At 45.4% G+C, this 15,789-nt stretch overlaps 1 protein-coding gene across 1 annotated transcript in view; it reads right to left on the bottom strand.

Annotated features, from left to right (window-relative positions):
* T265_02076 (hypothetical protein) overlaps window positions 1–15,789 on the bottom strand; it is a gene marked incomplete at both ends in the record, with an annotated part of 38,070 nt that overhangs the window by 4,930 nt on the left and 17,351 nt on the right. The window contains 2 exons of the mRNA XM_009166235.1: window positions 7,739–7,879; window positions 10,854–11,183. Coding sequence (XP_009164499.1) covers window positions 7,739–7,879; window positions 10,854–11,183 — 471 coding nt within the window. The remainder of the gene's footprint in view (window positions 1–7,738; window positions 7,880–10,853; window positions 11,184–15,789) is intronic.

The following is a 15,789-nucleotide window of genomic DNA, read 5'->3' as shown; positions in this document are numbered from 1 at the left end:
GTTCCATTTGGAGCGGCAGGCGGTGATCGCTACCGATAACTGACAGCGATGTGGTCTACTTGAATTCGGGGATGATTTGTTGGTGACGGGCGATTTCCGCTGTCCCGGAAATTCGTACTGCAAACGAAGTCTGTGATCGGCACACGTCTGAAATAAGCGATTTCCTTTGTCCAATCCAAGACGACCACCCAAACAGCACTTAGTCTGCCTATCTCAGCGTTCGTGTCACCAGCAGTCACAACGATATTTGAGCTCTTAGGCCGCTGCAGAAGGGCACCTAGACCGCCATTGAAACTGTCCTTAGTGAATTAAGAGCTACAGTCAGTTGGGGCATTAGGCAGACAGAGTAAACAAGGTGCGTTGGACCACACTTTTCTCACAGGTTTTGCCGAACGAACCGCACAGTGGCGACTATCAACGGAGATCCAATCAAGCAGAGACGATTCCGCTGGGTCGCTCAATACGATATCCACCCGAGCCTATCCAGCGTCAGCTGTAGCATGTTTTCGCTTACCCGCCCCGCTGTATGCAGCAAGTAAGGCGACCTGGCTGAAACCAAAATACAGCGGTTCCGGGTACTGTAATTTCGTTCACTGAAGACAAGTGAAATGTAGTAATTAAAACCACGCGTAAGAAGCGATGGTCAAGCCAGTTCGTCGATGTTGAATGGCCATGGTACTCTGCTATGACAGTGATTGAAGGAGCTATGCAGTGAAGGCACAGAGTCATAACTGGCTAAGTAACATACCGTATCTGTCCGGATCACCAACCATTGCCTCGTCCCGCGGTCCCCATCCGGAGAAACGGCAGTTATTAGCACGGCTGGCAAGGGCTCCCATCATGAATTAGGTCATCTCCATCTCGTACGCATAGTCGAAGATGGCTGCGAGTCAAGCGGCCCTCTGGCAAACGAAGTGCACGGCTTAACCAGTGTAGCTTGTGGGGTGAGATCAGCTGATCCACCGAGGGAGAGTTGTCTTTGCAAAAACCAGCTGGCGTACCTCAGTGTTACTGACGGTGTTCACAGCATACCCGCACAATGCTTAGGGGTGGGTACTAATGGTCAAACATGGAGAGTATTAGAACACCTCTACACAGCTGCCGCGCCTCTGATCTATAAAGTGCCAGAGTGAACCTCAACGCCGTATGCTCAGTCCTTGACCAAAATTGTATGCGGTTGAGGATATGCGTAATCCGGCCGCAGGTGGATCTCTGATCTGTGATATTCTTTGGGGATGGAATTTGGGGCACTGGTTCCATCTGATGAGAGGGGCGAAACCCTCGTTTTGCTGTCCGGGGTTTTCATCCACCTTATGATTGTTGTCAGTTTCTGTCCAGATTGCCTGAGTGAATGTCTGGAGTTGTAGGCACCTCGAAATGATTGTGTTAAGCTAACACTAAGTCCCTCCCCCATCCACCTTTATTCTTTTCTCTACAATAAGGCTTTCAAATAAATCATGGTTGTACGGCAGCGAAGCATCGGTGTTGAACACTGATGTCATGCTGTCGATGATGATGATGAAGATTGGCACTTCCACTGAATACTATTCCTGATGAAAGAAGGCGGTCTTCTTGCGGGAAATTCAGTTGAAGACTCACCTCAAGTCCAGCTAGGATTCCCGTCAGGGCCAATTGAATTTGCAAATACTTTATTTATTCAGAATGCACACAAAATCTGCACCACAGTCATTTTACGTACATAAACGAACCCGTTTTCGATTCACATAAAGCATATAAGTGTTAGCTAAGATCTATGAGCCCCAGATAGCTCAGTGGTTAAGGCGCAGTCCTTGGTTCGAAAACATGGCGGATAAGGGTAATCCTTGTTGTGCAAGAGAAACCATTTATCGCAACCCAGTGTGAACTACTAGGGTGTAGATCCAAAGCATCGAAAAAAGTACCCTCCTAGAAACAAACGCGACTAGACCGCACCATACCCGTTAATAGGATGCGCGACGCACCCCCGAGTCAGAGCGAGTGCAGTTCTATAAATTGCCCAGGAATCCGGCATAGAATTGCTCATCTAGACAATAAAAGAGACGGCGTTGGTTACGGATAAACTTTTGCTTGCAAATCTCACGCACCTTTCTGTGAGAATGCAGTGAAACAAGGTGACTGGCTAGTATCATACTATCGGCCCTTTAGTCCTGGCACGAGTGGGAGTAGTTCCGTGTGTGTGAAGTTGAGTGGCACTGACCACATTCATTAGCGCCATTTGCGTTAACCGATAAAATTGCGTACGATCGCAGTTGGACGTACTGATATTTGCAAATCAAAGCTAGGTTTGAAAGATGGATCACACGCATACAGTATTTAGGGATATCTCCACAAGCTGAGGAGACAAGTCATGCGATTTCCATAAGAAATACAATTTCAGACGGGCGGTCTCAAGAATCGATTCCGAGAAAGACCAACGATCTGATCGACCAACTATTAAGTGAACATTTTCGGAGTCGCCCACTAAAAAATTATAGCTAAATCCGTCGACGTGCTGTTAATGGAAGTAATCGACTTGAACGTACCGAAGCTGAGCGTATTCAGTCGATCGATTTACTAGTTTGCTTCTTCTGTGTAGGATGTGGTGATAAACATTTTTGTCACAAATCACGTGACTACGATGGTCAGGACAAGCGTCGATACATTCCGAAATCGTACTGAGGACGGAAATTCACTAATAACGTAACAATTGGGTAGTATTTTTGTGCTTTGTAAAAGTTGCGTTGATGTACCGGCAGAAAAGACTCAGATTCATTCACCCACATATCTTGATGGAACATGTTACTCACACGGTTGCTGAAAACACACCGGCAGCACGTTTCTTTAGGAAAATATACTGTAGTATCTCCAATATCGTACCACCAGAAACATCAGGCGAGCTTTATGGGCTATATTTAGTTGAGGAACATAACGGGAGAGGTTCAGCTACAATTCAGATGAGTCTCTTGTTGACGCCAAAAAAGTTGTAAGTGAGCATATTTCAGCAATAATTCATTCTTGTTCTTAAACGGAGGATTAGCCATTGGTAAAGGAGCATTTGCAGTTTGGCCCCGACTACTTGAACTTTGGTGTCATAGCGACAGTTCCATTCCGCACCCAGTTGTCCCCAGTCACCATAGTTCTTGGTCGCTCGAACTAAGTAGAACTTCTCAAAAAGCTGCCTTGGTCGCTCGAACTAAGTAGAACTTCTCCCAAGGCGTAATACACTACTCAAAAGGCTGCTGAGAATTCTTCGACAGCACACGACCGGTTTCGCTGTTCTTGGGGATCACCAGGTAGCCGCAGTCCCCGAGTTTCCATCTACCTTATGTTCTACTTTAACCCAAATAGCACGAAATTACCGAAACACTCGTTTGCAAACGAATTCGGTTTTCCGGGAGACTCACATGAACCCAGATGTATCTCTCGTTTGTAATGTTTTTGTTCATTTTTAAGGCAGTACAAACGAGAGATTCAGCTGGGTTCCAGGCGAGTCTCCCGAAAAACCAAGTTTGTTTGCAAATGAGTGTATATTCGCTAATTTCGTGCGATTTGAGTTCAAGTAGAACATAAGTTTGACGGAAACGCGGGGCCTGCGCCAACCTGATGAGCCCCAAGGAGGGCGAAACCGGTTGTGGGCTATCGAAGAATTTTCAGCAACCTTATGAGTAGTGTACTATGCCTATATATGTATCACAATATCTCGAATGTCGTGCCAACTGAGACATGACGCGGCCTGGTGCAGCACATTCAAAGGCTAGAAAACATAGCAAATGAGAGGTTCAGTTGGGTTCCAGGTCTCCCAAGAAAAAAATCTTGTTTGCAAATGAGCGTATTTCGCTAGAACTTCTCTCGTTTCTCAACTGAAATAGTCCTTGTCGGTCCGGGTGAAAAATATTTCACACTCCGAGAACTCTGTAAGACACTAATTTGTTCTAGTTTTACCATTCTCACGAGAAATTAGCCGGGAATTAGTATTATTACTATTATTATTATTGCAGTGTTCCAAATGCGATATCAACCAACCACATAAGTGTTTACGTTTTCCCTCTGGAATATATATATTTCCTTTTCTTTAAAGTATCACGACTTTTGTGGAACAACGTTTAGACACCTGGTAGTTTTGCAACTAGATTCTAGCCAAGTACGACGGCCTGCTAAAGTTGAGGTCTGGAATGACCGACAATGAACTATCCGGGATTTGATGGATTACAGTCCAACTCCTGCCAAAATCGAAAAAATCGCTCAACTGTAACACCCTTCCGGTGCCTAGCTGCCATGCCACCCGAAGGAAGCATGAGAACTGGGATACTGCCAGGTTGCCCAAGCCTAGAGAGGAGAAATCGAGATGAAGAAGTTGGGTTCGGACCACGGACCTTCCGGTCAGTGAATTCACGCTCTAACCAATGAGCCATCTCATCCTGCCACTCCTGCCGGTCATGTATTAAATCATTGTACCATCGGGTTTTGGGATCGATGTGAGAAATGTACACTTAAGCATCTGAATGAAGAGCGATAAGACCAAGTCAATGGAAACCCGGTGATCCAGTCACATTAGCATGAAGCAGAGCTGAGTCGAACAGGACATTTGGTTAGGTGTGGTAGGGGCGCATAACGTTGATTCTAAGCAATCCCGTAGCAGCCGCTTCCGCTACCTGATGAGCCCCAAGGAGGGCGAAACCGGTTGTGGGCTATCGAAGAATTTTCAGCAACCTTATGAGTAGTGTACTATGCCTATATATGTATCACAATATCTCGAATGTCGTGCCAACTGAGACATGACGCGGCCTGGTGCAGCACATTCAAAGGCTAGAAAACATAGCAAATGAGAGGTTCAGTTGGGTTCCAGGTCTCCCAAGAAAAAAATCTTGTTTGCAAATGAGCGTATTTCGCTAGAACTTCTCTCGTTTCTCAACTGAAATAGTCCTTGTCGGTCCGGGTGAAAAATATTTCACACTCCGAGAACTCTGTAAGACACTAATTTGTTCTAGTTTTACAATTCTCACTAGAAATTAGCCGGGAATTAGTATTATTACTATTATTATTGCAGTGTTCTAAATGCGATATCAACCAACCACATAAGTGTTTACGTTTTCCCTCTGGAATATATATATTTCCTTTTCTTTAAAGTATCACGACTTTTGTGGAACAACGTTTAGACACCTGGTAGTTTTGCAACTAGATTCTAGCCAAGTACGACGGCCTGCTAAAGTTGAGGTCTGGAATGACCGACAATGAACTATCCGGGATTTGATGGATTACAGTCCAACTCCTGCCAAAAAAATCGCTCAACTGTAACAGCCTTCTGATGCCTAGCTGCCATGCCACCCGAAGGAAGCACGAGAACTGGAATACTGCCAGGTTGCCCAAGCCTAGAAAGGAGAAATCGAGATGAAGAAGTTGGGTTCGGACCACGGACCTTCCGGTCAGGGAATTCACGCTCTAACCAATGAGCCATCTCATCCTGCCACTCCTGCCGGTCATGTATTAAATCATTGTACCATCGGGTTTTGGGATCGATGTGAGAAATGTACACTTAAGCATCTGAATGAAGAGCGATAAGACCAAGTCAATGGAAACCCGGTGATCCAGTCACATTAGCATGAAGCAGAGCTGAGTCGAACAGGACATTTGGTTAGGTGTGGTAGGGGCGCATAACGTTGATTCTAAGCAATCCCGTAGCAGCCGCTTCCGCTGCTTTGCATCGACGAACCGTAAAGCGACATTGAAAACTAGGTTTCCTAATGAAGACATAAGCAAGTAAAATAAACAGTCGTGGTAAAAAGGCTTGTACGTACATGAAAAAAAGGTTTTTAAGAGGTACGATGATTTGGTGGACACATTCCTTGTGTATGTGAGATCTATTCGTACTGGTTTAAGCTGATGATATGCCTCTATGTCGTTGCAATATGGTACTGGGATGAAAGAAGGTAGGGGACAAGGTTGAGCGATGTTATCTTGGTTCAGCATCAGAAGAACATCAGTCTTGGACACTATCAACAGAGTGCAGGGTCGGTATAGGCTATGAAATGGCTATGAGTTCCATTCAGTTGGAGAAGTGGTTGTAATTTTAGTCAAACTGTGATAGGCTAACTTCTAACCAATGTAAAGCATTAGGAACAGGGTTAACCAATAGTTTTTGACAAAGCAGTTCTTCAAAATCGTTCTCCATATTCATTCGTAAACTCATGCAAATGAAATGCACATTACAATGGTGAACACATGACCAAATAAATAACTCGGGCATCGTAAGAGCGTCTAAAATAAATCAGTGTAAATGCTTCGTACGTAATGGAAGCTGTTAAATACGTCATGCAAAGTCTATCCGTAGATAAAATCGAAAACTTTTTCAAAGAGTGACCTCTATTGAGAATAAGAGGTCAAGGGCTGGAGACCAGTATTAGACAAAAATCTCCGTGGGGGATTGTTGGGCTTATTGAGTACGGTCACAATGTAAAAAGAGGTACCTTTCCCTGGTAGAACGGTTTCGAAAGGGAAGTAACGTGATGCCGTTCACCATTCTAACAGGACCATTTTCTTGGGATTAGCAACCAGGTATGACATAAGGACGTAATATGTAATCACTGAGATTGTCACATGACTTCAGCTTGCTGAATTAGATCGCCTGGTTTGTTGACTACTTGAATGATGGAACGATTTGCACACAAATGATTGCGCCTAAGAAATCAACCAAGCTGCTCGGTTCGCCACACAGTCACCATGAGTCAGGACCGAAGTGGGCACAGTTATTTGGGTTGAAAACAGACCTTTAGGCTGGATTCACAAGAGCGGTCAGAACCGTGGAAAACTGTAGGATTACCTCCACCTATTATCTTCAAGCTTGTTCACAAAGGTTCCATACAACACCGGGACGTCTCGTACGGAAAGCGCATTATTTCGCCATGGGTAAGGTATACAATGTTGGCATAATAACTGCAGTTTACTCTCATTATAACGTTACCTCATGTTTCTCGAAGCAGGCGATGACGGTATAACGAGAACGGACATATCAGGATCATCGACAGCATAACATTAATGCTCAACACCGATGCGTCGCCGCCCTACAACCATTATTCGAAGGCTTCATTGTAAAGAAAAGAACAAAAGTGGACGAGGAAGGGACTTAGTGCTGGCCTATTAAATTTTGTCCAAGATTATTCATTAAGGTGATGATGATGGAATCCGGAATTATATTGGTAGCAGATGTTAACCCACATACTTTCGTCACCACGTGGAGTGATACCGTCAGTGTGCAGTTGAGTGGGTATATCCGCCAATTCTGCTTGCGGTTATATAGTTTCCAGAGGGTAACAAGTAAGTGTAACGTGATTGATCGATTGAGGATCAGCCCATACGTAATCTGACTGGTCGGTTTAAAATGAACACGATTTGAGAGACATGAAAACTAGCGGGTCCCCAATTGATGGGAATATACATTATCTAGGAACCTGGTTATCTTCATAACAACCAGAATATGGTTTCTAATAAAACAAGCACAATCAAACACCTGCTCCTGAAGTAGGGTTAGGAACCACACGAATGAGGAATTTCCGATACCATGAGAAAAATTTGACAGTAATTCGGAAAATTGCAGACCAAATCCGTCTCTCCTGACTATGTGAGAGGGAACATGCACCAGTCAACCTTGATTACATATTTCTCACATGACTTACCCGAGACAGTGTACACAACAGCAATACAACAAGTGCATCGCCGGACACGAGGAATAGGTGGACTTTGCTTAGAAGTTAGTCCGACCAACTTAGACTGGAAAATGAACTCCAGCTGCCCCAACGACCCATGCCCCAGCCCCCACCCCAACCTCCACCCCAGGGCCGACACCACCCTCCGCCGCCAAAAACTTTGCTCGCCAGATATCCACCGGCCAATCCGGATGCAAGACCTATTAGGACAGATAAAAATGCATCAGAGTAAGTTAACCCGGACACGAGTGACAATTTGGTACGCTATGTGAGCAATCCATTGAACTATTTGCCAAGAAATGCATACAGGTTGTCAACCACCACATGACAATTGATTGAGTGCTCGCGCGCCGATAAGTGGCACGGTAGGAAAGTACATCCCGCGTGACTGTCCACTGAGCTCTTGATACTTTCTTGTTAAGTGAGTTATAAAATTCCGTCCTTGGGTCATGCCGAAGGATGCCCAACATGTGCTTCGAACGACCTAGGATCATCCTACTCAATAGCACTGCGCAGCCCAACGCGCCGATACGATCATGAATCGTTCGTTCAACATCTAATGTGCAAATTAGCATGATTGACCAATAGTGCACGAGTTGAGACCAAGCAATACATCAAGGTATCAGGATGGAGACAATTGAACCGGCCCCAGGAGAAAAACGGTCTGTGCGCCGATGAACTGGTAAGAGCTACCATCGAGGTGGCAGATGTATCATTAAAAATTTATAGACGAGTTCTGAGTTTATGATGTGGGTAACCTATTGTGCCCATATCTATGGTTTGCTTAAGGCTGTATCGGTTAGGTTGCCGGCTGAAACTTACATTTTAAACAACTGGAAAACAAGACAAGCAAGCGCAGCTTGACTTTATACACAACAATCGATGTCAGATCAAGTTCTGAAAGTTTCAAGGAAGGCAATGTGATAAAAGGCCTTTGGCGAAGGGCCTAAGCAAATGACCAAATATCGCTGAAATCCGAGTACGAACGCGCCATCCACATGCATGTCCAGCGGTTTTGTGCAGCTTTGCTACCCCGCAGCGTACCGCTGTATAGAATACATAAATTCTTTCAATTCAGCACAGACCGAGTGGTAATAGGGTTGGGCATCTATCACTGTTAACGAAAAATGTCTACGTTCAATCAGAGTAGGGCGAACAGAGGGAACTACCGTTTCGAAACCCTACTTCGACCCCCAAATGGGTTGCGGGCTGCCGTCTCTAAGCGAGCTGCTTGATAAATGAGAGACGTAAAAAGAAACTTTATTTAGTCAAAACAAGGGTTATGTTGAAAGATATTCTGGCGGAACATCGAAAACAAGGACCCGAAAAACAAACTACATCTCAATGTGCATGTCTGAGCACAGACGACCCATGTAGCAAAGTGGACAACGAAAACAAAAACGGTTCCGTTTTATCTAAACGTGTTAGGCAGGAATCCACGCGGATCCCACTATACCGCACGTCTTTAGGAGCTGCTACGGCCGAGAAGCCTGGCCCGCTCGAGGTTGGCCCAAAATTCGGGACGCTTGCCGGTCCGGCATCAAGACGAGATCTGATTGGTCAACAATCTGGAACCAACGGCCAATCATGACCCAGTATTGGCCAAATGCCGGTTGCCAATGGCGCTCCAGAACGCGTCAGAAATTCCAGAAAGTTATAGCCGCTTACGCCATATATACGAAGCGCTGTACAACTGTTCCTGATTTCGTTTTGGGCGTTAATAGACCTTGTGCACCTTTGGTGGTTGTTTTGACGTGAACGCTAGCTTGGGAGGCTCAGACCGAGAACTAAGATAAGGAAAATACCGTTACTACAAAACGCTTGTAGGCCAACTTATGAAATACAAGACAAGATGCCATTCTGTAATAACTAGGCTTCTTTCTATTTCAGAAGCTATTAGCATTTGTACTTTTCGGCCCAAACTTGGTGTACACAAACGTTTCGGCCAGACGTTCAGTCTCACATGGCCGAATCACCCGTGTGGGCTTCACGAGACTCGCTGACTCATACCAGTTTAAACAAAAGGAACACAGGATCTCGCAAGCTTTGATGCACAGCATTCAAGTCGAGGACCTTTTTACCATCACCAATATTGAGCATTTCGGTAGATTTTATGATGCCCTCCAGCCTATTCGCCTACTTGTGTCCTCTGAATGTGAAAACGTATCCAGTCCACTTACATGGACGTACTTGCATTGGCGGTCCACGCAACGCCCAATTTTTCGCAGTTCGACACGCAGCGGTCAATATCTTCATTCCTTCAGCTTTTTACCGATTTACACAAACGGTTGTTAACAAACTATTCCGTAGAATAAAAAGAATCTACAGCTAAGTCTATTTGAGTGAGAAACACTGTCAGTGTACGACTATCCAGAGCGTCTTTTCTAAATATAAGGTACTTTTAAACTTCAGACATTCATGAAGTTGTAAAGGAAAAATAAGCCCATAGCTTGTGATGGCAGGAAAAAACAACTATGAACTTAAAACAAGTCTAGCGAGCCACACAAAACTAAGTTTGGCTCGAATTATTGAGGGAATCGTTCCGGGACAGCGTAACTGTGGTTCATCAGACGTATCCACCACCAACGTAATCTACCAGTTCTCTTGCGTTTGTGGTAGAAGCGACATCAGTAGAATAGACAAACGTCCACCGGAGTGCCTCGCGCAACACACATACGGTACGCACAGCTCCAAAAAGTCGGAGTGGAATGTGACGCAGCATCATCAATAGTGGAGAACCCGCTGTAAACTAGTCACCAACTGGATCCGAAGGACTCATTTCCTGTGCTGCTGCTGTGAGCTACTCATTAGCTCTCACCATCCAAGAGCGTGCACAAAGAAAACTTTGAAGCAAAATATCTAGCTCACATGGTTTTGACCAGATGAATTTACTCAACTGTTAAGTGTGTACTGGTTCTACATTGTTGCTGAAGGCTGGATTAGAACCCTCGAGGATGGGAAAAGCAAAAGACATGTAACAACAAAAGTTTGCCAGTGTTCACTAAATGGAATTTATCAGTTTACCAAAAACTGGAGGCTTGTTAAACGGGTGTCATAGAGTTAACCCGATTGTACCGCCATATTGATCGATTTCGGAATTTGTACCTTACCATTTTTAAGAGTGCACACATGTGAGACTAGTGGAGGACCAAAGTTCGACGAGAGAAAACTCACCAACGGCTGCATTCTTCAAAAGCTTTTTCTTTTTAGGTTTGCCTCCCACGTAAACAACTTCGTAGGGCTGACCGTTAGACCCGACAAACTGCTGACCGGCAGAGGGCGGCGTGTAGTAGCTTGTCTGTCCCGGAGGTGGCGGAGGTTGGCGAGGATAAGCTCCGCCACCTCCATACGTAGCTGCTGGCGCAAGCGGTACCTGCGGCTGACAATATGACCCGGTAGGGTAGTTGTAAGCTGGGCCTGAGTTATATCCAGGCTGTTGCTGGTAAGAGCCGTATGCCGGAGCTTGAGGTTGTGGACTGTACTGGGGAGGGGCATCTGCGAATCCTGTACAACAGATTTTGAAAGCACATGGAGAGAAAACTGAGGTAGAAAGGCGGTCAATTAGATGAAGAATCAACCGGAAGTGTATACTAGTCATTGTTTACCCCATGAGTAATTCTGTAAGTCAGTAGTTGACATTCGTGAAGTGGTTTGAAACAAAAGGCAAGGCAAACAAGGATCACAAGATCGTAGTGGGGGCAGTCTCGTGACATGGTAAGCTGTTCAGTCATGTGAACCACCGTAGGAGGAGTTTGATCTTCTTGAATGATTTCATTCGCTACGCAGTGGATCACCAGTGCTGAGGCGCACTGATTAATTTTCAAACAAGGCAAGCTATCCACGACAAATGTGCTGGGCGGCTTTCCTCTTCACGGTTATTTAGGTACCCTAGCTCACATCACCGCGAAATGTCCAGACCGGATGTCCCGATTGGACGGAGGCAAGCGGTACGGAACACAGCGATGTAAGGAAACAGAGACAGACACAGGTCAACCGAGTAATAACAAAATTCGAATTAGGAAGTACATCCTCAGATCCGTCCGTACTTGCTTCACCATCGACACCAACCCCGAAATACTGCATACCATCGCTTCCTATGCACAGCTGAAGCCACGTTGCCTTAGGGCCGATGAACTTAACGACTTAAGACCCTCGCCGTTGTGTTACATGACAAAACAACGAAGTACTTGATGTACTCGAATGTATACCGGTCCCAAAGTTCCGCTGTCCGCGGTGGTGGTGTGCAAAGGCACGTACATACCTAATTCGTTGTAAACTCAACGAAAGTTTTGGCGGACTTAGGAAGATGAACACAGATTTGCACGACGCAGTTCGTATTCCAGGTTGAAAGAAAACTAAAACCGGCAACACGAGGTTGCAGTTAAGTTGGCTATAATTTTAGTCGTACGGAAGAAAAGTGTCAGGAAGGTCAGATTTCTGAAAATAACCCGAGTGCCCAAAACCTACTGAGACCCTCAAACCACCAAAATCAAAATAGGAAGGCCGGCCAGCATTCAGGCCAGTCGATCAATAGATCAATTTACCAACACCATGGATCACTGAAAGGTGCCACTCAAATAGCAAGGTCCCTTGTAGCTGTTGCATCCTCTTGTTCGCAATAAAGCTTTGTGTTCCTTTTTAGCGAGTGTTTTTCCGGCACCAAATCATTGAAGAGGGGGCAGCAATAGCTATAAGAGATTGGCGACCTCCGAACCCACGGAAGGATGAAAATAATTGCCGAAGCATTGAAGGGAATTCCACTGCAACAACAAAACCAGTTTGAAGCGGTACAAGTGCGTTCCGTGGAAGCTTTGACGCAGCAGCTCACAATCCAACCACCAAATTCCTCTCCAGATACAAATTCCCTGGACCCGATCACCAACAACGTCATGGAGTTTCATTATGAGCTTGCTGCTGATCTAGCCCTCATTTCGTGGTGCAGACGTTACGAAGTCGAACTGAAGCACAAAGATGATACCTGGAGAGTGCGCTTGTTGCTCAGAAAACTTAGTACAACGGAACACACGGTATTCCAACTTCATTCTGTCAAAGAACACATGAGCTCGTGGATTTGACAAAACGGTGCATCAACTCTCAAACATTTTCGGTGAGCGTTCGTCTTTGTTTAATATTCGCTATCGACGTACGAAACGAGCGAAAAAGGGATCCGAAGACTATATTACTTATGCTTGTAGAGTCGATACTGAATGTGAACAATTCAAGTTATATACCATGACGGAAGACAAGTTCAAGTGTCTTATTATAACACGTGGCCTTCAGTGATATCAGAGCGAGGCTATTGAATAACATTAAACAATCTGCCGAGATAACACTACAGTCTGCTACTTTCGAGCGCCAGCACCTCTTGAATATCAAACACGACACGGCCATGTTGGGGAGATCAATACCCAACAGTGCACTCAGTATTGCCAAGACGACTTCGAAGCAACCTCCCGCGGCGGCAAATTCAAACGGGCATACTGACAATGCGGCGAAAGGCATTTTGTGCGATTGTGTCCCTATAAAAAGAACAAATGTTCAGCGTGTAATCAACGTGGGCACAAAGGAATCCAGCGCCGGACGAGGAAAACTAGTCGAAGAGGAAGCCAAACCCGGAGGTAACGAACAGACGGACCCCGCAGAAACCCGATTTAACGCAGTACTTGCCAGATGTGGTAACCAGGCCGGTGCTTCTCGCATGTTACAATCAAGGCAAACGGAAGCACAATTCGATGTCATCTAGATACAGCTTTTGACATCACTATTGTTTCCCAGCGCACCTGGAAGAGTGGACTGACAATGAACACATCCAGAAATGCTTCAGGAGGTGAGCTCTATTTGCTTGGTGAATTTGATTGCGAGACGCAGATAGCAGATCACCGTGATCGCGGTATTGCCAGTCTTGCTACTTGTGAGCTGAACCTCCTGGGTATAGACTGGATCGATCATTTGCATCCTTCAGCAATGTTGGTCGACAAATTATGCATATCAAAACCAACTCAAATCTTGAGTTTATGGAGCCTGTAATCTGGTCTATGCCGCTATTTTACGACTACAACAGAAAATGATGACAATAACAGTCTTAGATGCTACTCGAAAGCGAAAGCGTTGCTTCCTCTGCGCCCAAACTTCCAGCCAATTTCCAGACCCAAAAGGCCAGTGTCATACACAAGTTTATCAATTTTCGGTGCCAAACTCAAACGTCTTGAAGATGCCGGAGTCCTGAAACCGGTGGTTTACTCCTCATGGGCAGCGCCAGTCGTGGTTGTCAAAAAAAACCAAAGAATGTTGTGTGTATCTGTGCCGTCTACAGGTCTGAGTGATGCCTTGGATAATCATCATTATTCATTGCCCTTACCTGACGGTGTCTGTGTCAACATAAATGGCGATACGTATTTTGCAAAGTCGGACCTTTCAAAAGCCTACTTAAAAATTGAAGTCTCAGATGGATCCAGATTTTTCATGGCGATTAATACGTACCGCGGCCTATTCCAATAAAATCGACTGCCATTCGAATTGAAAACTGTGCCAGCAATCTTCCAGCAGATTATGGACACGATGCTGTGTGATCTGACCGGAGTTGCCCCATACCTTGACATAATCGTCGTGGTGATGATGATGATGAATCGTCGTGGGGGTCCGGTTGGACGCCCCTTCAAAGGATAATGATTACGTCTTCCGGGTAAAGAGAGGAAAATGTGAGTCACCCTTGAGTTCCGTGACCGTCGACCCGACCCGTCAAATATTGACACAATTGCGAGAATGCCCCACCATCGAATGTTGCTGAGCTCAAGTCTTTTTTGGGTTGATTAGTTAACACAGCGCCTTCCTGCCAATTATGAATCGTTTGCGCGAACACTTCAACTTGCTTTTGACCAGAGGATGTGGTTAGGGTTAGTCACGCGAACGTCGAATTGTATTGGAGGAACTGAAGAGCCTGTTGCAGTCTGATCTTCTACTCACGAACTTCAACCTCCAGCTGTCTATTGTTCTCACAACTGACGCACCGAATCATGGGATTGGTGAAGTCATAGCTCATACATTCCCCGATGATACGTAAAAGGCGAACACTCAAGCGGCAAGTTCGCTAGCTACAGCTGAACGGAATTACGGTCAGATTGAGAAAGAAGCGCTGGCCATCATTTGTGGGATGAAGTTCCACAAAATGCTTCACAACCGACACCTCACGCCTGTGATGGATCACAAACCACTTTTGGATATATTTGGTTCCAAGAATGGTATCCTGGTGTACACAGCCAACCCGCTACAATGATGGGGCACGATTTTGTTTGGCAACAGCCTTGCCATAACGTATGCCTCAACAAAGAAAATTGGGCAGGCCGATGGGCTCATGCGCTTGATTGCTTCAGATGAGTTGGAACCAAAAGACACCGTCATAGTGACCGTCGCCATCAAACCAGATGTCCGTGCTGTTGGGTTGGAGACCATGAACAAACTACCCGTGACTTTTGGTACGGTTCGCGATGCCACCAAGAATGAGAGTGTACTACAGAAGGCAACAAAGTGTTACCAAACCAACTGGCCAAAAACTTGCTCATCAGGAGAACTCCGGTAACTTTTCCAATAATGGAGTTCATTATTTGCTGTCAGTGGCTGTCTTCTCATTGGTGACCGAACCGTCGCTCTCACCAAACCTCGCCACCGGATCCTAGCACAGTTCCACAATGGAATTCCAGGGATAAGCCGCATGAAGTTCCTCACTCGCAGTCATGTTTATTGGCCCGGTATGGATGAGCACGTGAAGCAGGTATGCCGGAGTCGTTTCCCAGAAGTTACCCGACCGACGGTAGCCACAGCCTTGCACACAACCAGGAAAAACATGATCGTGAATCCATGTGGATTTTGACATCATCATCATCATCATCAATGACAGCAACATCAGTGTTGGCACTGATGCTTCACTGCCGTACAACCATAAAGTTCGTTTATATATATATATATATATATATATATATATATGCATTAAAAGCCCTACAGAGAAGAGAAGAGAAAAAGAGTGGGTGAGGGAGAGGACCTAGTGCTGGCCTATGTCAAGCATACTGAGGTGCCTACACCTCCAACCGCTCAATCAGACAATCTGGAAAGAAAC

Source organism: Opisthorchis viverrini, assembly GCF_000715545.1.
Source record: "Opisthorchis viverrini unplaced genomic scaffold opera_v5_24, whole genome shotgun sequence".
Taxonomy (NCBI): Eukaryota; Metazoa; Platyhelminthes; class Trematoda; order Opisthorchiida; family Opisthorchiidae; genus Opisthorchis; species Opisthorchis viverrini.
This window is presented reverse-complemented; position numbering and strand designations above follow the sequence as displayed.